At 36.0% G+C, this 27,454-nt stretch overlaps 1 protein-coding gene across 2 annotated transcripts in view; it reads right to left on the bottom strand.

Moving 5' to 3' along the window:
- Window positions 1–27,454, bottom strand: part of RFC1 (replication factor C subunit 1) — a 74,924-nt gene that overhangs the window by 44,318 nt on the left and 3,152 nt on the right. For both annotated transcript variants that reach the window (XM_068543092.1, XM_068543094.1), the window contains exons 2-4: window positions 20,627–20,755; window positions 16,141–16,216; window positions 12,810–12,932 (exon numbers count right to left, since the gene is read on the bottom strand). In XM_068543092.1, the coding sequence (XP_068399193.1) occupies window positions 12,810–12,932; window positions 16,141–16,216; window positions 20,627–20,755 (328 nt within the window). The remainder of the gene's footprint in view (window positions 1–12,809; window positions 12,933–16,140; window positions 16,217–20,626; window positions 20,756–27,454) is intronic.

Here is a 27,454-nt window from a genome sequence, read left to right as displayed (position 1 = left end):
CAAGTATGCTTTCACTGTACTAAGTAAAAATTGTATACAAGGTCCTTTGTTCTCTACTAACCACAAAATAAATGGTTCTCCAAGTCCCCCTGGAAAGCAGGACCAATTCTAGTGAAATACAGTTATGCAAAAAGGAAAAAAAATATTGACTTGCTTGATTTAATGCTCATTTAGTGTCCTGTGATTTGTGAACTTCTCCATAGTCCTTATAGTTACATGGACCTGTAACTATAAGGCTGTGACCATCCTTATGTAAAATAAATATTTTACAATTCTACACAGTGTGTAGAGATGGAACATCCCAAATAAAGTTATGGTTGTTTTTCTTTTTTAACATTTGTTCTTGTTTTGTAATGAGCCTAAATTTGTTCTGCCTTGTCAGAAGCCAAGGGCAAAACTGTGTTCTCTTCTTGGCATTAACTTAAAATAATGATAAACAGGTCTAAGTCAGATTTCTGTGACCTAGTTGAAAATCATGGGCAACTGAACACTTAGAATCTCCCCTCAGGATATCTGACTCCTTATAAAAACACCATTTATTTTTATTTATATACAACATAACCTCAAATGTGGTAAGAATCACCACGTAAACTAGCATTATCCAACATACAGCAGAGGAATTGCCTGGAAGAGAAGATTGCTTTGCCACTCTGAGTTAGATACATTCATTTATTTAAAAGGATAACAAATGATAGAGCAAGAAAATAATGTGCAGGTCTCTAAAAAAATCTAATTCTGAAGTTCCTACTGCTGAGAGTTTGGGATTCTGATTTTTTTCCTTCAGTGTGAAACACACAGAAACCAAATTAATGGAGACCATCCGAGAGAATCTGGTTACAGAGATTAAAAAGAATTTATTTTGCAACAAGTCAGAAACTAAAAAGGGAATCTGAGTCTTTAGAGCCTTTTTCTACTAAGTTCCTTTTCAATACTTCCTTGAGTCAAAAATCCAAACTGTCATTTTGGTTGTGGACATAGAGAAAGGTTCATGCATATTCCAAGTCTTCAATAAACATTTGTTAATTAAGTAGACGGAAGAGAAACTACACATGTCATCTTTGCACCACTTATAGGGTGTGAGAATCAGACATTCTGGGGTGAATCACTGAATGATTTACGTGGTGAATCAGATATATTTCAGTATAATGAAATAAAACTGAGCCTGCTCATCCTTAATCAAGAAATTTAGAGATATCATGATTCTTTACTAATAAATCCTCTTAGAATCAAATGGAGTCAGTTATATTTTAAGAATAAAATTATTCAATAATTCGTGAGGTCTAGTGAGGTAGGTAAGTAATGATATTTATCATTAAGAGAAAAAAGTACTGGCTTGTGCTGTGATGTCATCTACCATATAGAGTCCTCCCCAGAGCAGGAATAACAGTCCATGGAAAGTCACAGCTGGTTTCAATTACTAAGAAAACAACGCAGGAGAAGAAAGTGGAATATTTTACTACTTACTCGCCTCCTTCCTCCATCTCCACTGCACCAATTAGGAAAAGAAAAAGGAGGTTCAGGGTTAGGGGAGGGAGGGCTTACACAACTAGCCACAGGTACATTATCCAGAGCTTCGTACAACGCTAAAGCATGAAACGGGCAATAGAAGGAAAACTCGACTGACCGGAAGAGTTAAGGGAGTGGTTCAGCAATGCAATTCTCCACTTCCATTCACATTCCACTTCCCCGCACATGAGAGGACATAACAACGCTGGTTTATATGCTAAGACCAAGTATAACTCACCTGTATATTGTTTTATTAGTGCTTAATGACATTTTCATAACATAATCCTACTTCCTTAGCATTCTGGAGTACAATCCTGTATCTCTCATACTTTCACAAGTACCTGACAACAAAATATGTGTCACCAGAAAACAACAGTCTGTTCATTTTCAAAGATGTTTCAGACACTCAATAATCATTCCAGATACTCTAGTGCTTCATTATTCACTACGTCCTTTTCAGTTCTCCCTCTTCATATGCCACTGAATTTTTTTTCAGGTCTCATAATAGGCACTACTGAAAGGGGACTGAAGAGCAAACTAGGGAAAAAAGACTATAAAAAAGCATCTAGCTCTTATAATGATGCTTTAGTCAAAATGAATTTGGGAATGAAATTGCTAAAGGATATCAGTGACCTTGAATCATCATATAAAATGGAAGAAGTCTCTAAAGATTAAAGAGGAGAAATGGAGTCCTAATTGTCAAAAAGAGAAAGGCAGATCCCCAGCTACAGAAATATAGAAGGAGAAAGGTTTGGTAACAATTCTACACAACAATATCAAGAGCAGGGCAAAAAGAGAGTATTTACAGATGGCCAACAGTCACATGAAAAGATGCTCAAGATGGCTAATTATTAGAGAAATGCAAATCAAAACTACAATGAGATATCACCTCACACCAGTCAGAATGGCCATCATTAAAAAGTCAACAAATAACAAATGCTGAAGAGGGGGTGGAGAAAAGGGAACCCTCCTACACTACTGGTGGGAATGTAAGTTGGTGCAACCACTATAGAAAAGAGCATGGAGGTTCCTCAGAAAACTAAAAGTAGGACTACCCTATGACCCAGCAATCCCACTATTCGGCATATATCTGGACAAAACTATAATTCAGAAAGATACATGCACCCCAATGTTCATAGCAGCACTATTCACAATAGCCAAGACACGGAAACAACTTAAATGTCCATCGACAGATGAATGGATAAAGATGTGGTACATATACACAATGGAATACTACTCAGCCATAAAAAAGAATGAAATAATGCCATTTGCAGCAACATGGATGCAACTAGAGGTTATCATATTAACTGAAGTAAGTCAGAAAGAGAAGACAAATACCATATGATACCACTTATATGTGGAATCTAAAACATGACACAAATGAACTCATCTACAAAACAGAAACAGACTCACAGACACAGAGAACAGACTTGTTGCCAAGGGGGAGCGGGGTGACGGAGGGATGGAGCGGGAGTTTGGGGTTAGCAGATGCAAACTATTATATATAGAATAGATAAACAACAAGGTCCTACTGTATAGCACAGTAAGCTATATTCAATATCCTATGATAAACCATAATGGAAAAGAATATGAAAAAGAATGTACATATATGTGTAACTGAATTACTTTGCTGTATAGCAGAAATTAACACGTTATAAATCAACTATACTTCAATAAAAAATTAAAATAAAAAACAAACAAACAAACAAAAACCAAAAAGAGAGTATTTAACAGAAGCAGACAGAGATTCACTGAGATTAAACTATGCTGGCCTGAGCCATCATTTATTCTTTGAGTTACAGGACTAGTAGATGAGATGAATATTAGAAACAGGGATGTCTGGACTGTAACAAAGCACCTACCAAATTGTCTTCCGATAGGCTATGGCAGGGTTTTTAACCTCTGCATTACTGACATTTTGAGCCAAATAATTCTTGCAGGGGGCTCTCTGGTGCACTGTAGGATGTTTAGTAGCAACTCTGGCCTCTACCAACTAGATGCCGCAGCATCCGCCAGTTGCGATGACCAAAAATAGCACTCCAGATATGCCAGATTTTTTGCTGGAAGGCAAAATCACTCTTGATTAAGAAGCACTGATTTATGGCAAGATGGAGAAATACAAGATACGTAACAGTGGTTTCTGAGATTCATAACTAATTGAAAAGCTCTTCAGAAGAAACTGAAAAGCTGTATCCAGGATGCTGATATTCGATCACGTCAATTTTGAAAAAGGTTTCTTTACATGCCCCTTAATACTAAACAATTTTACTAATGATTCAGAAAGAAATACATAGATAGGTTTATCAAATTTGTAGAAGATATGAAATCAGATGATATAAAAAATAAGTGGATGAGGGGCATCCAAAGAACTATAGGATTCTTTCACACTGAAGCTTTGTGCAACCTTAGATTGAAAACTGCTTCTTTGAGAGTAAGTTTTCTTAAGGTAAGTCAGCCCTAATATTAGGTAGTTTTGAAGATCAAATGAGACAGATAGGAAATATAAGCCATATAATAAATAATGTTATTCCATTCCATGAAGTCAGTCTAAAAGTGTTTTGAAAAAAATTTATAATAGTATACAAGACAAAATTTATGTTAACATTATTAAGGTCGAATTCTCTCTGCCTTTCACGTGGACACAGAGGTTTCAAGTAAAGTAAGGGATTCCTACACAGATGATCTGTAATTAAGAAAATACAAGGGACAATACAATACTAGGTAGTATTAATCTGGTGTAAGTAAATCTGTGAAAGTTTATAAATTGAATTTTTTAAAGTAGATTTTCTCTTTCTATAAGTTAGAAAGTAATGAATAATGCATATGAAATAGCACTACTGATTTCCAAACTTCACATTATTCTCCTTTCTAGTATACACAGTACCTAAATCTCCATGTTAAATCCTACCAAAACCTCTGACGTTTATCTCAAATTTCTCTCTCTCCCAGGAAATGTTTCCTGAACTTCCAAAATAAAAGTTACCTCTCTTATGCCCAAATATCCTTGGAAGATATTTTTATCACTGTTAATTGTTTCCTTGTATTACAATTTTTATGTAAAAGGCTTATCTCCCCAGTAGAGTTTAAGCCCTTGAAAACAGGACTGAGCTTTATTCTCTTATCTATTTCATAGATTGTCCAGTATGCTGTTGGGCACAAACAGTGAACAATCGTGTTTGTTAAATAAATAAATCAGTGAGAATTTAATATTGTTAAATGAAAGTATTAAAATGTAAAATTAAAAAAAAAAATAGATGACAGAATCAGAACACAAAAGCCTGGAATCTAACAAGATAAAAACGTAAGAGTTTCAGAAAAAATTTTCAGAAAAAAAATTTAATAAGGATAAACATAAAGTCCCTTTTCTGAACCTGAGAAGCACAAAGTGGAACACCCTTCTATTCTCCATAATACAGGTGAATAAACTACACCCTTAAAACAAATGCCACTTAACCTCAAGAAATTCTATTCTCTTTTAAGTGATAATATTCTTCATTGTGAATTGTCCACTTATTGATAGTTAAATATGTTCTATTACAATGAAGCATAAACAAGTATGTTCACATCAATAATCCAATATCCAAAATAAGAGTATGAGAAAAATTAAATGCATACTATTAAAATTTACTATGCAGAAGTTTAAAAGAATGAGATAGGAATCTTTTCTGTATTGAAAGAAAGAGAGGCTGGGGGGTGGGGGGGGGGAGAAAAGGAGAGAAGGAAGGAGGAAGGGAAGGAGACATTCAGTTATGAAAAAGCAAGCTGCAGAAATGTTACAAGATGCCACTCTCAAATACGTGTATATATGTAAATATATATGTGTGTGTATATATATTTTTTTAATTTATATAGCTATGTAAGGCAAAAGGGATGGATGAAGGAATGGAACATTTTTTATCTGAATTGTTTCTTTTTCAGTGAAAATGTGTTACTTAGGTAATTCTGAATAATATTAATCTAAATACTCATCCTCAAAAATCTAAACTTAGTTTCTTTTATAGTCTTATAAAGACTATAAATATTAATAGTATTAATTTTTTTAATTAATATTGATTTTAAATCCATATTAATTTTTGAACAAGTATAATGAAAGAAATATAATACACAGTTCTTAGGTTTCCTCTCACTTCAAGGAAATTCTCTGTCTCAGTCACACTGGGTTTCCCTGAAAATATCTAAGAGAAGTTCTCTATCCTATACAGAAATCTATTCCTATTTGTCTGGTACACAAAGCTATATGTCACTGAAAATTAGTACACACATTCCCCAATAATATTTTCTGCTGCTATTTTCCCGAGTCACAAGTCACTGATATTACATGGTAACCTGGAGAACACTACATTCCCAATTTTTTCCCACTTAATGTCCCCAAAATAATTATAACTTCAAGAACACTATCAGCCTCTGGAATTATATGCTCAATAAAAATTACCAGTCATAACAACCCACAGAATGGGAGAAAATATTTGTAAATGAAGCAACAAACAAGAGATTATCTCCAAAATATACAAACAGCTCCTGTTTGTACATTTTTTAATGTAAAAAAAAAACCCAAACAACCCAATCAGAACATCGGCAGAAGATCTAAATAGACTTTTCTCCAAAGAAGACATACAGAGGGCCAAAAATCACATGAAAAGATGCTCAACATCACTAATTACTAGAGAAATGCAAATCAAAACTACAATGAAGTACCACCTCACACCAGTCAGAATGGCCATCATTAAAAAGTCTACAAATAACAAATGCTGAAGAGGGGGGTAGAGAGATGGAGAGGGTGTGGAGAAAAGGAAACTCTCCTACACTGTTGGTGGGAATGTAAACTGGTACAACCATTATGGAGAACAGTATGGAGTTTCCTTAAAAAATTACATATAAAACTACCATATCATCTGGCAATCCCACTCCTGGGCATATATCTGGAGAAAACCACAATTTGAAAAGATACATGCACCCCAATGTTCACTGCAGCATTATTTACAATAGCTAAGACATGGAAGCAACCTAAATGTCCACTGACAGAGGAGTGGATAAAAAGGTGTGGTACATATTTACAATGGAATACTATGCAGTCATAACAAAGAATGAAATAATGCCATTTGCCACAACACGGATGGACCCAGAGATTGTCATACTGAGTGAAGTAAGTCAGACAAAGACAAATATCACATGATATCGCTTATATGTGGAATCCAAAAAAATGGTACAGATGAACTTATTTACAAAACAGAAAAACAGTCACAGATGTAGAAAACAAACTTATGGTTACCCAGGGGGGAAGTGGGGAGGGGATAATTGGGAGATTGGGATTGACATACACACACTACTATGTAACTAATAAGGACCTACTGTATAGCACAGGGAACTTGACTCAATACTCTGTTATGACCTATATGGGAAAAGAATCTAAAAATGAGTAGAGATATATATATATATATGCGCATATATTCACTTGCTGTACACGTGAAACTAACACAACATTGTAAATCAACTGTACTCCAATAAAAATTTTTTTAAAATTACCCGTCATTCTCAAGATAGGGAAAATCCCCACCATTTCAACCAAACACAAGCAGCCCCTGATGAAACTGCATAATAAAAGGTCATCTGTGTCAAACAAAACTCAAGGTCTCTCACTTCATTAAACAACTAAAAGTAAACATATTTACCCAGTACAACAGGTATTTGGATTTTTACCAACCTACAAGAACATTTTACTACAGTCAATGGTTAGCTATGAAGATATGTATAAGCAATTTTTTTCCTTTTCCTGTAATATGGGAAACTAATGTAGTTAAAGTACTTTAAAAATCAGTAAGGGACTTCCCTGGCAGTCCAGTGGTTAAGACTTTGCCTTCCAATGCAGGGGGTGCAGGTTCGATCCCTGGTCGGGGAGCTAAGATCTCACATGCCTCGTGGTCAAAAAACCAAAACATAAAACAGAAGCAATATTGTAACAAATCCAATAAAGACTTTAAAAATAGTCTGCATCAAAAAAATCTTTAAAAAAATCAATACGTAATAGAAGACAAATTTAATCAAACAAAGTGATGATGAAAAGTGTGTCATGGAGCTAAATGATAAGCCTAAAGATCTGTATAATAATACAGCCCGAAGAACTGTGTAATAGTACAAACAAAAGCACCTGAAGGAGGTTAAGTAGGGTATTTTCTTTTCTTTTTTAACCTTTTTTTAAATTAATTTTTATTGGAGTATAGTTGCTTAGTAGGTTATTTTCTAAAGTAAGGTTATTTCCAAGACTTCCTTGGTGGTCCAGTGGGTAAGACTGCACTCCCAACACAGGGGGCCCAGGTTCAATCCCTGGTCGGGGAACTAGATCCCACATGCATGCCACAACTAAGAAGTCCGCAGGCCACAACTAAGGGCCCGCATGGCGCAGCTAAGACCTGGTACACCCAAAGTAAATAAATAAATAAATATTTAAAAATAAATAAATAAAGTAAGGTTATTTCCTAAATATGTTTCTCATTGTTTATAAAGCACTGTGCAACAGGAATAAAATGCAAGCCACATTTTAAAAAAGGAAAAAGAAACAGATGAAATTAATTTTAATATTTCATTTATCCCAACATATTCAGATTATTTCAACATGTAATCAATGCTAAAAAATTATTAATAAGATAATTTATCCTTTTTTTGTAGTAAGTCTTTGAAATCTATACTTCACACATAAAACATTCTCAATTTGGGCTAATCATATTTCAAGCGCTCAAAAGCCACATGTAGTAGTTCCCATACTGGACAAAGAACATCTATAACATAAGTGGGTCAAATACAATTTCTAAATTTCTAAAGCACAGTTATATAATCAAAAAAAACCCTAAGTATCTAAGCAAAAGCAAATGTCTTTAGCATAATCTTAAAGGCAGATGTAGGTATACGATCAGGTCAAAATATAATAATAACAGTTAATACTTACTGAGCTTTCAGTAATGTGCCAGACCCTATTTTAATTGCTTTTCAAGCATTATCTCATTTGATCAAGCACAAAGGCCTCTGATGTAGGCACTAGTAATACCCCCATTTTACAAACAAGGAAACTAAGACACAGGGAAGGTAAATGAAGGTTTAACCCAGGCAGGAGGTTTTACTCAAGAGCTCATGCTCTTAAACACTACACATGCTAGGCTGTAAGGAAAAAAAAAAGTTGGTTTATAAAAGATAAAATATGGAATAGTAAAGAAAATTGTTTCTTTTGGAATTGACAGGTTTTTAAAACTGAATCATATCATATAATCCTGTTCCACAAGAAGCTCCAAACTCCAAAAAAAAAGTACAATTTTATTACCACAAATATTTTATTTAACCTTATACTGACAAATTGTTGTTGTGGTTTTTTTTTTTTGGCCACGTGGCATGTGGGATCTTAGTTCCCTGACCAGGGATCGAACCCATGCCCCCAGAATTGGAAGCATGAAGTCTTAACCACTGGACCGCCAGGCAAGTCCCAATATACTGATAAATATTTATTTCTACAATATGAATACTTATTCATAACCAGCATTGAAAATTTGTATGTAGTTTTGGCTTTAAAAAAAAAGAATAAAAATTATTTTATGGTCAAGAAATTTCTAGTTAGTTTATTAATTTCAAGAATCTGCACTTTTCTTTTTTTGAAACTCATCATATTTCTGATTTTATTATGCTAATTTTATTGCAGACTTCTTTTTAACAGTCTCATTCTCTTTTATGATGGGAAGGAAAAGGGCTTTTCTCCCATTCACCTATCATTCCAAGGCATAAAAAATTATGAGAAGATAAAACAGGCAAAAAAACAGCTAACTTCTTTCCTGCATCTCAAATCCAGGAAAAAGCAGAATACTATGTAATACTGAACATCATATGAGATAGATATACTGTACCCCAAGATTTTTTGCTAAGACAAGACGACAACATTCACTTTCACATGTATATACCCTTGGCAGGGTGATATAACTACTGTCTAATGGTCATAAAAATTTCAGATAAGATGATAGTTATCTCTTCAGAAAATAACATTCGAAAATACCTGGTCTGAAATAAACAGTCCCGTGTTTAAGAAAACCTGTGATCAGAGCTTAAATTGTTTGACCCTTCTGTGTACCTAAAGTCACAAGATAACGATAGCCTTGATCCACAGTTGAAGGCCATCGCTGTCTGCACACTAACTTTGACGTTTTCAGGGTGTCACTGGAAAGCTTGATCACACCACCTTCGGTTACATAATAAACCTATCACCATACTGGTTTTAGTATCCCTCCCACATATTCAAAACTTGACAAAGGTGGCCAGATGTAAGAGGGAGCCTTTTAATGGAAGAGCGCATTTGCACAACGTGCCTGAGCAGATATTTAGCAACAGAATAGAAAGGTTCAAGAGTCAATCTGCCACAGGCCATAATGAAGAAATTTATCTCAGCTTACAAAAAATTTTACAGAAAATATGTTCATGTCACTTAGATTTTCTCCTTGGTCATTTGAACAACTTTATCAAATACGTAAATGTTTCAGAGAGCCTACAAAGCTTCATCTGTGGGCTTCTTTCATTTTTATGTTTTCCTTTTGACAGCCTGTTATTTATCTGTTTCAGGCACTGGGTCTGGCCCTTTCATACGCATCATCCCATTAAGTTTTCCCAACTAGCCTATTCAATTAGTGTTTCTGCTTTACAGAAAGGGAGACAGACTCACTGCCCTTTAGCCCAGTCACACAGCTGTTAGATGGGAACCAAGGATGTACCCTCCAGGCAGGGCTTCTGACCTTCCAGTCTCAGCTTCCTTCTACAACACAAGGACCTCTTTCCTGTTTCATTCCCTACTTACTGACCAATTTATCTACCATGAGTACCTTCATACTCTCAAGTAACAGCCCATACATGTAAGCAAATTCCAATAACATTAAAACATTAAAGGTGGGGCTTCCCTGGTGGTTCAGTGGTTAAGAATCTGCAAGGGGGGCTTCCCTGGTGGCGCAGTGGTTGAGAATCTGCCTGCCAATGCAAGGGAGACAGGTTCGAGCCCTGGCCTGGGAAGATCCCACATGCCGCAGAGCAACTAAGCCCGTGCGCCACAACTACTGAGCCTGAGCTCTAGAGCCCGCGAGCCACAACTACTGAGCCCACGTGCCACAACTACTGAAGCCTGCGCGCCTAGAGCCCATGCTCCGCAACAAGAGAAGCCACAACAATGAGAAGCCCGCGCACCACAACGAAGAGTAGCCCCCACTCACCGCAACTAGAGAAAGCCCGTGCGCAGCAACGAAGACCCGACGCAGCCAAAAATAAATAAATAAGTAAATAAATTTATTAAAAAAAAAAAAAAAGAATCTGCAGGGGACACAGGTTTGAGCCCTGGTCCGGGAAGATCCCACATGCCGCAGAGCAACTAAGCCTGTGCGCCACAACTACTGAGCCCGCGCTCTAGAGCCCGCGAGCCACAACTATTGAGCCCACGCGCCACAACTATTGATGCCCGCGCGCCTAGAGCCCGTGCTTCGCAACAAGAGAAGCCACTGCAATGAGAAGCCAGCGCACCGCAACAAAGAGTAGCCCCCGCTTGCCACAACTAGAGAAAGCCCGCATGTAGCAACAAAGACCCAACACAGTCAAAAATAAATAAAACAAATTTTAAAAAATTATATTAAAAAACCATTAAAGGTGTATTATATCTCAGTAAAGCTGATGTTAAAAAATAAAAAAATTTTATATGTAAGCATGCTAATAACATCAGCTCTCCAATTATCCTAATAGTAAACCATAGATAGCATGGCTGAATGAAGCCCACAGGTAATCCAAAAACCTAACCTATAACTCATCTCCCAAAATGTTTACAGATCAGTCCCTAACTATTGCTAACTTTTAAGACTCTCATTACTTCACTCTCGTAGATTACCATAAATGCCTCAGCCTCCCCAATTATGATTTTTCTATTCTCCTTCCCACCTTAAATACTAGCAATCACTCTTAAATACTATTTTCATCATTCTATAACTGTTCAAAAACTTTAATGGTTCCCTTTTCCCTGCTATGTGGAATTCCTCTACCTAGCTTTCAAGATCTTCCCTAAACTGGCTTCATTACCTCTCATTATTCCTCATCATGTGGGCAAGCAATCTCTTCAGTGTCCTGGGAATACATCAAGCCTTGTGCTGGATGCTGTGCTTTAAATAATCCCATCTTATTAACCAGACATGTTCTTTCCCTCCATCACGGGCTCATCTGTCAAGGGTTAGATCAAATCTTACCCTCTCCATCAAGCCCTCTCCCTGACTATTGCATATTGCAGCCTCAGGCAATTCCTATAGTACCTAGGAGTCTTTAATCATCTTTGTACCCCCAGCACCTAGTATCTAGGACGGAAAAGACAATCAATAAATGTCTGTTGAATGTTAAGTTGTAACATGCTGTGTCAAAATAATTGTGGTTTTTACCCTGTCTCTTCAAACCAGGTGTATTCACTTCACTAGCAATACAAGTAGCAGAGTGCTAAAAATAATGGTGTCAGAGGTTTTCCTTAAGATGAACAAACCAGTGAGGTATCAGATGCTCTCATGGCCCCTTTAAGCATTTCTATATAGGAACTGATAAAACAGGTTCTGTGAATTTGAAGATGGTCTCCTCTAGGAGTTAACAATGGTAAAATCTAAATGACTTTATAATGCACCCATCTAAGTTTTTTTCCTAAGATGACAATATAATTCAGGGCTCCTCACCATAAAAGAATACTATCTATGAAACAATTATTTATACTATGAAATCTTAAGATTAGTGTACATTTATAAATGTCTTATTTTTTGACCAGTCAAAACAGCTCAAATAAATATAAATACACTGACAATTATTTTTTTTAAAAGCCAATGCTAAAATCTTTTGTGTCACCAGAGAATATAAGGAATTTAGGTCACACCTGTGCTAGATTATAAAGCACAAATATGAATGGTCATTATATACTTAAGATTGTTATGACTTTAACACCCAAGATAAAAAAACTTACATTAAAAAGTTTTAAAACAACCCAATAATATTTGAATATATGATTCAAGACAGAGCTTCAACATATATGCTTCAATATACAGCACTTTAAAAAAATTCTAAGAACCAATTCCCCTGTAATTGGCCCTTAACTCACAGAAAATGCCAAAGATAATCACAGCCTTCCCCTGGTAAATATAATTCAACAAACCAAAAAAGGCAACAGAAATTCAGTTCAAAGTGAAGGAGGTACATTTAGATACCAACGAGAAGCTCAAGAACATAACACACACTGCACTTTTTTCTAAAACAATAAACATATTCAGTACCCTTACCTGTTTCTGAAATGTATGTAACAGGATCCTGGTGTCGAATTTTAGCAGGTTTAGAAGACAGTGGCAATTTTTCTGGTCGCTTTTTGGAGTTTTTTACCTGCACTGTCTCCTCTGATTCTGAATCTAAATGACAGGAAAATTAAAACTTTGAAAAGAAATAGTATAATATAGTGTGTTTTTAAAGTGGGTTTTTTTGTTTGTTTGTTTTTTGGCTGTGCCATGCATCTTTCGGGATCTTAGTTAACCCCGGCCCACAGCAGTAAAAGCACCAAGTCCTAACCACTGGACCACCACGGAATCCCCTCAAAGTGGTTATTATTAACCAATTCCTCAAGACCCTTTTCAAGGCAAATCTCTTTTATAAATTCTCATAGGTTGCCTTCTATCCAGTGTTAAGCCTTTGTATTACTTTTCTGTTGCTGCTGTGACAAATCACCACAAACTTAGTGGCTTAAAACAACACAAATGGGGAATTCCCCGGCGGTCCGGTGGTTAGGACTCCATGCTTCCACTGCAGGGGTCACGGGTTCTATCCCTGGTCAGGGAACTAAGATCTCACATGACGCATGAAGCAGCCAAAAAAAACAACAAACCAACACAAATGTATTATCTCACAGTTCTGGAGGTTGGCAATCCAATTTGGGTCTCACTGGGCTAAAATCAAGCATCAGGAAGGCTGTGATCCTTTCTGGATACTATAGGGAAGAATCCATTTCCTCACCATTCTAGTTTCTAGTGACTGCTAGCATTCCTTAGCTCATGGCCCCCACTTCCTCCATCTTCAAAGCCTGCAACATTAGGCAAAGTCCTTCTCATGCTGCCATCTCTCTAATTCTCTAACCTTCTTCCATAGTCAATCTCTCTCTAAATCTCTTCTTCTGCCTTCCTCTTCTTTGTGACCGCATTGGGCCCATCTAGATAATCTCCCTACTTTAAGGTCATCTGATTATCAACCTTAATGTCACCTACAATTTTAATTCCTTTTTGCCATGTACCTAACATATACACAGGTTCTATTAACTAGGGTGTGGACATCTTTGGGGGCCATTATTCTGTCTACCACAATCTAATCACCCAGAGCACTTAAATATAAATCAAGACAAAGTATAAATACCTCGTATACGTCTGGTACACAATAGAGGAGTTTCAGAAACTTTAGTGTTCTTCCTCTTCCTCTCACCATGCATTTTTTTTTTTTTAAAAAGGAATTCCTTTATTTTTATTTATTTATTTATTTATTTATTTATTTTGGCTGTGTTGGGTCTTCGTTTCTGTGCGAGGGCTTTCTCTAGTTGCGGCAAGTGGGGGCCACTCATCATCGCGGTGCGTGGGCCTCTCACTATCGCGGCCTCTCTTGTTGCGGAGCACAAGCTCCAGAAGCGCAGACTCAGTAGTTGTGGCTCACGGGCCCAGTTGCTCTGCGGCATGTGGGATCTTCCCAGATCAGGGCTCGAACCCGTGTCCCCTGCATTGGCAGGCGGATTCTCAACCACTGCGCCACCAGGGAAGCCCTCACCATGCATTTTTAAATCCTGTCTCATACTGTTCTAAAATGTATCAAACAATTAAATTTCCACTTTCCCAAAAGATGGAAACTCCTGGGGAATGGTGATATGTACTTATTTCAAATTCTTTACAATTCTATACAGCAGTAAAAGACTCACGATAAACACTCAAGTACTTTTAGAAAATGAGTGAGAATCTTTGCTGTCACTGTCAAAATCCTGACAATCTATAAATGCTTCCTTAGGTTACATTTCTAATTTTAAGAATTCATACCAAATAGATCTTCTCCAAAAAAAGCAAAACCTAAAACTTCCTGAGTTCTACCATTATTTTAACATATCATAAAAGGCATGCATAAAAATGTATGTTCCCTATCTTAAAAGTACAGTTGATCCTTGAACATGGGTTTGAATTGCACATGTCTACTTATACACAGATTTTTTTCAATAAATACGTTGGAAAAACTTTTGGAGATTTGCAACAATTTGAAAAAAGAGACAAACCACGTAGCCTAGAAATATCGAAAAAGTTAAGAAAAAAGTATGTTATGAATGCATAAAATATATGTAGATACTAGTCTATCCCTACATAGGTATAAGGTGATCTTTAATATAAAATTAATGTGTTAGTTTTGTTTTATAACTTTGCTTTCAAAGAATTACATTACTATACAGTATGCCTCTCTGTAACTGGAGAAACTGCATATCAGCCTATCTATCATCACAGGTGAGTTTTTTTTTAATGTAACAATGTTTCCAATACTGTATTATGAATATGACTAATACTGTATGCCAAAATTTTATAACAGATTCATTCATTAGTGCATAGGCTAGGCTATCATGAAGCAATTGTATCAATAACACTAGGCTACCATAAAGCAATCATACTGCTGCTTCTTCATTATCAATGCATGAATCGTTATATCTGTAAATAAATACTAACTTCCTTTTCACATTACCTTTTCATTTTTGATGTCTAGTGTTAGTAATACATATAACATCTACAGTCTTTTGTATCATATTAGACGATACTGATGTAGGTACTGAGAGATGATTCATCTTGTAAACAGATGACATAAACTTACAGTATCAATAAATACAGTACAGTACTGTAAAGGTATTTTCTCTGCCTTAAGATTCTCTTAATAACACTTTCTTTTCTCTAGCTTACTTTATTGTAAGAATATAGTAAAAAATATATATAACATACAAAATATGTATTAAGTGACTTTTTATGTTATTGACAAGGCTTCTGATCAGCAGTAGGCTATTAGTACTTAAGTTTTGCAGGGAGTCAAAAGTTATATGCAGATTTTCAACTACAAGGGGGGTTGAAGACCCAACCCTTGCATTATTCAAGGGTCAACTGTATATTCAAAGTTTTTAAATTGTGTTTGTTCCTTTCTAACTGCAACAAAAAAGGACCAGATCAAAAGCACAAAAATTATATTTTAGATCTTTGTTTCTGAAGCAACATTTTATGGCACTATTTTTCAAATTCAGTTTCTAAGAACCTCAGCTGAAAGAGAAGTTAATATGAATATTTTAAAAAATAAGTATACCATATTCAAAGTAAGTTTCAGACACGCTGTATATACTATCTCCCCTCCCGAACAAAACTTTAATATATTAACATATTTCGGCTCTGATAAATTCTGTAGTATAATAAAGTTGTTTTCAACTTTACTTGAACATAGAGCCCTCTTCTCACAGCACCTGTTAACATCACAGAGAGCTGTGTGTCTCAGAACGTCAGTCTGGAAAACCCTGTTCTAACAGATATAAAATAGTCTGTAAACTTGAAAGCTCCTCAAAAGAAATATTACCTGAATCATAGATGATCCTCTTTTTCTTGTTTGGTTGCTTCTGCTTGAAGTCATCTTCTTTACAAGAACTATTTACCTATAAACATCACAGTATAATTAGAACACAGAGAAGCCCATATAACTTAGCTGTTTTTTCCTCATTAGATTTGGGCGCAATAGTTCACAACTGGAGGAACGCTGCCCTCCCAGGAAACATTTCTGCTTGTCGTAACTGGGGTGAGGGTGTTACTGGCATATAGTGGGTAGACGAGGGATACTACTAAACATCCTTCAATGCACAGGACAGTCCTCCACAACGAAGAATTATCCTGCCCCAAATGTCAGTAATGCCCGAATTATGCTAAAGAACAGGCCAGACCCATCATCAAAAAGATAAGAGATAACAAATGCTGGTGTGGGTGCGGAGAAAAGGGAACCCTTGTGCATCGTTGGTGGGACTGTAATCAGTGCAGCCACTACAGAAAACAGTATGGAGGTTCCTCAAAAACTTTAAAATAGAACTAACTACCATATGACCCAGCAATTCCACTTCTGAGAACATAACCAAAGGAAACAAAAACACTAACTTGAAAAGGTATCTGCACCCACATGTGGTAATCACTGTGGTAATCATTTCATAATATATGTAAGTCAAACCATCATGCTGTACACCTCAAACTTATACAGTGGTGTATGTCAATTATTTCTCAATAAAACTTGGGGGGGGGGCGGGAAGCAGCAGGGGAGAGAATAAGCCGGATAATAATTGCATCAGATGGCAAAGGCAGGATTGTAGAAAAGGCTATATTATTATTCATTTCCACTTTCAACACTAACCTATGTATAACAAAGAGTAAAAGGATATCAGATATTACAAGGCAAGTGCTTCCTGAAAATGAAAAATTGAGACAGAAATAAAAGCTAAGGAGTTGTGGGCCTATCACTACTCATTGCCTGGTGGAAAACTAAATAAAACCAAGGCAAAGGGTATTAATATTTATATTTTTTAGTTATATACACATTTCTAACATATTCATAAGGTATTACTAATATTTTGTAGTTATACATCACATTTCTAACACATTCAAATTTCCCCCCCCAAAAATCAAGAAAGCAGACAGCAAAAAAAATGACTATAATCAATTACAAGGTAGAAATATGTTTCTATACATTATAATAAAACTTCAAAAACTTAAGCACAATCAACTAGCTTGGAAGAAAATGAGATGAATAAACCACTGTAATTCAAATACACCACCAGACTAGAGGACAGGGTTAGAAACAATGACAATAACTCAAAAGTGAGAGAAAGGGGTATCCCAGGAGGGAGAGAGCCACAGAAGGGGTGTTCCAAATTCTGTCAATAAACTTAGCCCAAATCTGTGCCTGTCTCCTGAACTATATATGCACACAAAAACTCGAAGTGCCCAGCTAAGGTTAAAAAAAATTGAACAAAGATTTCAGATGCTGCCCATAACAGAGTGGACAGGAGTTTGGAGTTTGAGTTCAGGCAAGTTAACTGCCTGCTAAACTAAAAAAATTAACACCCTTTGGAGGAAATAACAGAATCCAAAGTTCCTACATTGTAAAGTTCACACTATGCAAGGTAAATCCAAAATAACCAGATGTACAAAGAAATAGGAAATGTGACCTGCGATGGTTACTTTTATCTGTCAACCTGACTGGGCCACAAGGTGCCCAGATATTTCATCAAACAAGATCAAATAGAATTTGCCTTGCTAGGTTCTAGACTTGCTTGGCACCTGTCACCCCCTTCTTTCTTCTGATTTCTCCCTTTTGAAATGGGAATGTGTATTCTATGCCTGTCTTACTATTATATTTTGGAAGCGCATACTTTGTCTGGTTTCACAGGTTCACAGCTGGAGAAGAATTTTGTCTCAGGGTGCATCATACCTCAAGTCTCACCCATATATGATTTAGATGATACTTAGATAAGCCTTTGGACTTCAGACTTTAGAACTGGTGATGCACTGAATTAAGACTTTGGGGGGCTTTAGAATGGAATAAATGTATTTTGCATGCAAAAAGGACATGAATTTTGGGGGACCATTGGCAGAATATTATGGAATGAATGCTTGTATCCCCCCAAAATTCATAGATTGAATCCCTAACCCCCAGTATGGCTGTGTTTGGAGATGGAGTCTCTAAGGAGGTAATTAAGGTTAAATGAAGTCATAAGGGTAGAGCCCTGATCTGACACTTATAAGTGTCCTTATAAGAAGAGAAACCAGAGAACTCACGTGCATACACTCACTCACTCTGTCTCTCAACCTCTCTCCCCACGTGCTCACACCAAGGAAAGGCTATGTGAAGACTCAGCAAGAAGGGAGCCATCTGCAAACCAGAAAGAGAGTTCTCGAGAGAAACTGAATTGACTGGAACCTTAATCATAGACTTCTAGCTTCCAGAACTGTAAGAAAATAAATTCCTGTTGTTTTAAGTCAGCCAGTCTATGGTATTTTATGGTAGCCCAAACTGACTAATACATGACCCACAGACTCAAGATAAAAGGCACTAAACTGAGATGAATCCAGACGTTAGAATTAGTAGGCAATACTAGAACTGAAAAATACAATACTTAAAACAAAATATTCACTGCATAGGCTTAATAGCAAATTGGAGATGACAAAAAAGTCAAAAAACTTGAGGATAGTAATAGAGAAATTATCCAATCTGAAGTACAGAGGAAAAAAAGAATAAAAATGAATAAGCTGCAATGATCTGTGATGCAATTCCAAAATTCTTTTTTTTTTTACATATTTATTTATTTATTTTGGCTGCACCAGGTCTTAGCTGCGGCACACGGGATCTTTAGTTGCAGCATGAGGACTTCTTTGTTACAGCATGCAAACTCTTAGTTGTGGCATGCACGCAGGATCTAGTTCCCAGACCAGGGATCAACCCGGGCCCCCTGCACTGGGAGCATGGAGTCTTACCCACTGGACCACCAGGGAAGTCCCGCAATTCCAAAATTCTAATGTGTATATAATTGGAATCCCATAAGAAGAGGAGAGAGAGAATGCGGCAGAAATATATTTGAAGAAATAATGGCAAAAGTTCCCAAATTTGAAGAAAGATATAAATTTACAGAGTCAAGAATCTCAGAAACCCTAAACAGTATAAACACAAGAAAATCACACACAGGTACACCATGGGCAAAGCTGAAACCAAAGATAAAGAGAAAATCTTTTAAAGCAGCATGAGAAAAATAATACATTACGTACAAGAGAATACAACATGACTGCTAACATCTCACCAGGAAAAATGGAGGCCAAAAAAAGAATGGGACATTTTTAAGTGCTGAAACAAACTGTCAATCCAAAACTCTATATCCAGCAAAAATATCCTTCAAGAATGAAGGCAAAATAAAGACATTTTAGATAAACAAAAACTTACAGGATTCATTGCCAACAGACCTACTCTACAAGAAATGCTTAAAAAAATTCTTCAGGTTTAAAGAAAATTATATTAGATGGAAATTCAGATCTTCAGTAAGAAATGAAAAGCACTAGAAGCAGCAAATACATAGTTAAGTACAAAAGATCAATTCTCCTCTTTTTTTTTTTTTTTTGCAGAGCAGAAAACTGAGGTTTTTATTTTAGTCTCACCTAAGAAATAAAAAAAAATTATTTATGTGTGTAAATTATAATTTATTGATGATTTTGATGCTTTGCTTATTTTAAATTATTATATGTATTTGTTTATAATTTTAATCTTACATATTTTTAAAATGTTTAATTTTGTTTATCTTATTAATTTAAGGTAAGTTTTTATTGAGAAATAATTGACATGTAACATTATATTAGTTTCAGGTGTATAACATGAAGATTTGATATTTGTATATATTGCAAAATGATCATGACAAGTCATTAACATCCATCACCACACGTGGTTACAAATCAATTTTCCTCTTTTAACTTCTTCAAAATAATGTCAGTTTACAGCAATAATTATTACACTGAATGTGGAGTATTAATATATGTCGATATAATACATATGCCAATTAGGGCATAAAGGATGGGGTGGTGGTAAACAGACCTGTAGAGTTGCAGAATTCTTACATTTTACACAAAGTGGAACAATATTAACTCAAATACACTATCGTAGTCATTGTCTGCTTTTCATAGTGACGCTGTATCTTAACTTCTCTGAGGCCCAAGGAGGACAGGAAAAAGAATAAAGCTTTCCTCCAAAGCCTTCCCTCACCAGAAGCCCAATACCATTCACCTGGCACTCCTGTCTTTATAAGCAAATTTTGGTCTTAAAACACAGTTTTAACAACTAAAAAGGGTTCCATGTCTAGTGAAGGAAAACACCAAGCTATGAATGCAGTAAGATATATTAACCAGAAATAAGTAATACCTTATTATTTTCTTCTTCCTCTGCTAAATGAGTTGAAATCTATATTTACTCAAGGCTCCAAATAAATCAAATCTCAGAACTGAGTTTATTTTATACAATTCAATATTGTATCTGGAAAACTGACCTTGATTTCCTTTATTCCTTTCTTTGCTTTTATAGTTTCTTCAGCAGACTTAGTTTTCTCATTCTTCTTTGCTGTTTCACTTACAACTTTCTTTCCACTTGGTATAACCCCAAAGAATTTTCGAATATCCTAGAAGCAAAAAAGGAGAATCATAAACAAACATTAACTGCACAAAATTCTAATTTCAATTGTAAAAAGGAACAACTCTCCACACACACTGGTTTACTCTAGGTAATTTCTTCATAATGAGAGAGTTCCATGTGTGCAGCAGCATTCTTTCTATATGCAAAAGTTAACTGATAAAATTACCTCAGTTAAAAATAATGTGTCCGGGAACTTCCCTGGCGGTCCAGTGGTTAGGACTCCTCACTTTCACTGCTGAGGGCCCGGGTTCAATCCCTGGTCGGGGAACTAAGATCCCGCAAGCCACGTGGTGTGCATCACCCCCCCAAAAAAAAAGATTAAAAAAATAATGTGCCTAATGAAAAGTAATATTAATTCTCAGAATCTGGCCAAAAACAGGGCAAAAATAAACAAAGGAAATTTTTCCTAACGACAGCACAACTACTAAAGGGGTAAGTAACAAGCATTTATTGATCATGCATGCACACACCCCATCATCTCAGGCATAGCAGGTGAAAAGACAAAGAGTTGAAGAACATAATCCTTGCCTATGGGATTTTGTTTTTAATATTTATTTATTTATTTATTTATTTGGTTATGCTGGGTCTTAGTTGCAGCAGGCAGGCTCCTTAGTTGCACCTCCAGGGCTCCTTAGTTACGGCATGCATGTGGGATCTAGTTCCCTGACCAGGGATCGAACCCGGTCCCCCTGCACTGAGAGCACGGAGTCTTATCCACGGTGCCACCAGGGAAGTCCCACCTATGGGATTTATACTCCAGTTTGAGAGAAGAATAACTCTCAGAACCCTGATCATTTAAGACCTTAATAACTAAGAACCTTGAAATTATTTTCCTTTACATGATTTTTCCAAATTCTGAAGAAAAAATTTTGACTACAATACTTTCTTCAATTACTCTACCCCGTGTTAAACAACAGAATCAAATTAATCATACTGAAACATTTACAATGTAATTTACAATTAATATCACTCACCTTTCTTATCCTTTGCATACATACTCTTCCCTACCCTTTTAGATTTTAGCTTTGAAGAAACTGTGGTATAGAGAAAAGGGAACGGACCTTAGAATGAGAAACCTCTGGTATGAATCTCTGCTCTAGTGCTTTCTAGCTGGGTGACCCTGAGCAAGTTACTTTAATCTGTTTTCTCATCAGTAAAGTGAGACTAATACTCCCTACACTTTATGAGGATTAATCATGCATCTGTCACAATATTGGCTCAGTAAAAAGCTTCCCTTCTCCCTCATTTATGAACTATTATCCCTTCATGTCACTGAAACATCTCCATTTACAGTTGTCTCTGCTCACAGGCAAGGGTATAAGGAACAAAGAATAGTGAGAATTTAGGATCTGAATTCCAAAGGATGGGCTCAAGAGCCTGTTGTACTGTTTTCCCTATTCCTATCCTTAATGGTCATAAGCCTGAGTCTTCAATTCTTTTAACCTGTTCCAACCTATCTCTATTGTAGTGAGGAAAATGCCTGTTAAAAGTACTTTACCAAGTGTAAGAAAGGTAACAATTTTTCTCCTAGATCCTCGCAGTAATTGTCAAACCCTTAAAATGTCAAAAATCCCAAACAAGTGTGTTATAGAAAGACATACACACACACACAGCTTTGTGGTTAAGGCAATAAAGAAAACAGATAAATGAGGTACACAGACATGTTAAATTTTTTTTGAAAGGTTACAGACTTCCCTAGTTTTATACCCTCTTTTGTAAATTTCTTAATATAAAAAAGTCACAAATCCATCCTAATAAAATCTAAGTCTAAAAAATACTGTTTGCAGAATGGATACCTCAGCTATGAAACTGAGACATTTGTGTCAGGTGCTAAAGAAAAGATATATGAATAAGAAAGTCAGAAAGCCGCAGTCTTCCCTATAATTTGCAAAGAATTGAGTTTGAGGCTAACAACTACTTACTTTATTGCTTCTGGAGGAAATGAGAGTTTCACATTGGAGTTTCATTTTTGAAATTACCAAGTGAGTCTTCATTCAAACAGTGGTGATTTTTAAAACACATACAAACACATACACACACACACACACACACACAGCACACATGCACCATGGAAATATCAAAACTAAATATTAATAATCAGCTTAAAGTCAATGGTGGTTTTCCATCTGTGTTGGAACCACAAATACTTAAAAAAGCAAGAGAAAGAAAACAAAATACAATTCAGGAAATGGAATTGTTGGTAACGTTGAGCTCTCTGATTTTTGCCTGTTCCATACTGCCAATCCTTAGCATTGTTGCAACCTTTCCTCCCTAAGTAATTCTTCCTATTCACAACCCTTTTCTTTTCTCTTCCCTTTATTCACCCTACTCTTCCACTCCCCATGCCCTTATACTCTGATGGCAGCTGAACAATTAAATTACAGCATCCTGATCTAACTCAATATACATTAAAAATCTAAACTTTCGGAAAAGAATTTACATCAGAATGAAAGCGATTCTATACTCACACCTTTTTAGGGATTATCTCCAGTGTGAGCAGCCATCTGGTGTATGAACATTTAAGAGCCAAAGGTCACCAATTTGACTTTAATTTATAGTGTGACTTCACCTTACTCTTAATTAACATTCCCTGTCTGGTATTCCAGGTCTTCGAAGACTAGTGACTAATCAAACTCCCAAGTAATGGATCTAGACATCACTCTTAACTGCGCGGAATAATTCTTGCTGAGTATATGAATAGAAAAAGGAACAAATTTTTAAGTTTACTTTTATCATCTTAGCAACAGGAAGTCCTTCCAAGCAGAACATCAAGGCTAGAAGCCACCCATAAAGAAAGACAGATTTGACTGCATAAAAATAAAACAAAAGATGCCATAAACAAAGTTAAAATATAAGCAACTAACAGAAAATATCTACAACATGTTATATATAAGAAGGCTCCTACAAATCAATAAAAAATAACCCAGTAGAAAAATGAGTAAAAGCTACCAGTAGACAAATTATAAAGAAATGCAAATAACCAACAAACGTAACAAAAGATGCTCAACTTCACAAATAATAAACAGATAAATTAGAACTTGATTATACTTCCCTAAGCGTTAAAAGATTGATAATGCCCAGATATGTCAAAGTTGTGGGGAAACATGCTCACATACTACACTGCTAATAAAAGTAAAAATTGGTATAACCTTTCCAAGACAATCCAACAATATCTATCAAAATTTTAAATGTGCATACCCTTTGTCCCCGTAATTTCATTTCTAAAGTAAATGGTAAAAGAAATAGTTTTATTTCGGGAACCAAAAGAGAGTAGTAATTCACTCTTCTTACTTTCTTTTTTAATAGTTACTAAGTGAACAGGTCAGTTCAAATAAGGCAAAAGATTTAGGCAAAAATCACATAAAAATTAAAACAAATTTTAGCACACACAGCTAATAGTAACAAGTAAGTTTTTCACGCTTTTACTTACAGCTACTGGACATAGAGATTTATCTCTTCTGATGATTCTGTGAGGTATAAAGGCAAATAGAATGATTTATCTCCATTTTATAGGTAAGTAAGTGGAATTAAGTCAGACAAAAAAAAGCTTTTTGTCAGTTTTGCCACCTACTTCCAGACACTTGGGATGAATTACTTAACTTCTCTGGCCCTTAGTTTCCTCATAATGCCACTTACTCCACAGGATTCCTGTGGGGATTAGAAGAGATGGCACAACAGAATGGAACCTGGTCCTCTGACTCCAAATCCCTTTCATAGTTCTCTACTTGACCATGACCGCCCCCTCATAGTTTTACCATAATTCTAAGGATCTATGCAAAAGTAGCCATACTCCACAACTAGCAATATGGCCTTTCCATTCTCATTATTCCTGATACATTTGATCCTTGTGTGATTACAGGCAGACACTTAGGACACAAACAGGAAAATGCCCTCATGAGGCTACCTGGGAGACAAATTAGTATATAAAGAATTAAATACAAAACAGTGCTAAGACAGAGCTAAGTCACAAAACTGTAAGAGCACCAGGAGCACCTAACACAGAGAGCCTCAGGGACAGTTTACCAAAAGAAGCAACACCTGAAATGGGTCCCAAAATGATTAGCAGGAGATACTTTTGACAGTCATAGAAATCTGAGTTTGAAAACATTGCTGTAAGTTCCATACAGCAGGCCTGTCTAGCTTACTCACCTCTGTATCTCAAGTACAGGGCCAGCACCTCAGATAAGCAGATGCTTAATTAATAATGGTTAAACACATGAGTGGTTATTCCTAAGGTCACTGACCTTCACACCTGGGCTCAGAAAGAGAAGTTCTTAATTATGTAAAATGAAATTCATGGTAAATTTGTTTTTAAAGATTGTGTATTAAAATAATCTTTACTTGAGATTAATTTTTTGCCATCACTTTACCTATTGCACTTTGTTTTAAGAAACTTTAAGTGGGTATTAAATTAACACTTACTGTGTATTATTACTTCTACCATATGGTACTCTCTTGTCATATTACAACATTGTGGCTACAAAAAGCAAAACACTTTCACTTTTAGTATAATACTTCCTCTTCTTCAGGGCTTTTTTCTGAAGGCTATTAATGGCTCTCCATGAACCTTAAGTTAAAAACTTCTGATTCACATATTCACACTGCACAAGCTAACTCACATCCATCTCAATGTCAGTACCACTTATTTATTTATTTATTTATTTATTTTTGGCTGTGTTGGGTCTTCGTTTCTGTGCGAGGGCTTTCTCTAGTTGCGGCGAGCGCCACCAGGGAAGCCCAATATCAGTACCACTTAAAAACACACTGCTACTTCCTAAATCTTGTCTCGACTCAAGACCTCTGAGCTCCATATCCATGTAGCCAATAGTCTGTCATCTCCACCTCTACCAAATGCCCCAAAGGTGCCTCCAACTCATAATATCCAAAACTAAGCCCATATTTTGGAGGCTTGCTTCTCTCTCTTTATTTCCCACCTCAATGCATAGCACCACCATTCACCGAAAACAGAAAAATGAGCGCTGTTTTTCCTCCTCATTCTGACCCTCCACCTAATCAACCAACCCAACCTAATCTCCCAAATACTGCTGTTTTCTTTCCTCTATTTCTGTTGCCAATGCCCTGATTTAGGGCTTCATTTATTTACTTTTTTAACAAACCCTTAAATAGGACTTACTCTGTGCCAGACAATGATTTAAACACTTAAAAAAATTAATTTAATCCACAGAACAAATCTATGACATTCTTTAACTTTAATTGACAGATGAAAAAACTGTGAATGACAACAAGGCATTTTCCAGTAAAAGTTTTGAAATTTAAATGCTCTTAAGTGTAAGCAAAAAAAAAAAAAAAAAAAAAGATTTATTGCACTCTCCTACCGTAAGGTGTAACTAACAATTCTACAACACTATTAAGGAGAAGCATCGCCTATCAGGCAACCCAAATGCAATTTTAATATGCATAAGTCAAGACAAAGTACCAGACCTCGCTGGTACTCAAAAAAATCATGCATTTTTTAGAATTTTCTAACTTGGTTGATTATAAATCTATTAACAGAGATTTAAAAAAAAATTTCTTTTGCAGTAAATACTCCTAAACCTGCACAAAGTAAGCCATCATAATGACCTTTTAACTTTAAAAAGTCAAAGTACAAAAGCTGATATATATCTATTTTGAAGTATAACCAAACAGCTCTAATAACTTTTTTTCACTGCTGATGGGCTCAACCAACCAACAAGTTATATGTGCCTACCAAAAATGCAAAGAGAAAGCAAATCATGCCACTGTGTTCACTTACTTTGAAGAGTACAGGATTTTATGCAAAATAAGTACTGCAGTGCTCTGTGGGGTAGCTGCCAAAATATTACATTTTGGCTTTACTTCTCTATTTTGAAAGTAAAGAAATATAAATATTTCTGATTAATATTTTTAAGTCCTCCACCAAATCCACAAGCAGAAATTGATTATCACCAACACACTTCACAAAACCTATCCAAATGTAAAAATCTTTTATCTTTAAAACCACTTAAATGCAAAATTATACATCTGACTAATATTGTATATTGATAGCAGCACAGAAGAGACAAATGAAATGAAATAATTTTAAAACAGTTAAAATTATATTATACTTTAAAAACAACAGGTAAGTTGTTGGACTGTAGTCCCTTAAGGTCAGGAAAAATACAGATCCTTCTTGCTACTCCTATTCAACACTGTGGCAAAAAAAAAAAAACTAATTAGGAAAAAAATAAATTATAAAAGGGGCACCTAGATTGGACAGGAAGAAGAAAAATTATCTTTATTTGCCGATGAAATGATCTTAAATAGAGAAAATCCTAAGGAATTCACTAAAAAAACTATTAGAACTACGAAATGAGTTCTCCAAGGTTGCATGACACACAAGATCAATATACTAAAACCAATTATATTTCTATACTTTTGCAATGAACAATCCAGAAGTGAAATTAAGAAAACAATTCCAGGACTTCCCTGGTGGCGCAGTGGTTAAGAATCCGCCTGCCAATACAGGGGACATGGGTTCGAGCCCTGGTCCGGGAAGATCCCACATGCCACGGAGCAACTAAGCCCGTGCTCCACAACTACTGAGCCGGCGCTCTAGAGCCCGTGCACCACAACTACTGTAGCCCGTGTGCCACAACTACTGTAGCCCGTGCGCCACAACTACTGAGCCTGCACTCTAGAGCCCGCAAGCCACAGCTACTGAGCC

Source organism: Eschrichtius robustus, chromosome 4 (genome assembly GCF_028021215.1).
Source record: "Eschrichtius robustus isolate mEscRob2 chromosome 4, mEscRob2.pri, whole genome shotgun sequence".
Taxonomy (NCBI): Eukaryota; Metazoa; Chordata; class Mammalia; order Artiodactyla; family Eschrichtiidae; genus Eschrichtius; species Eschrichtius robustus.
This window is presented reverse-complemented; position numbering and strand designations above follow the sequence as displayed.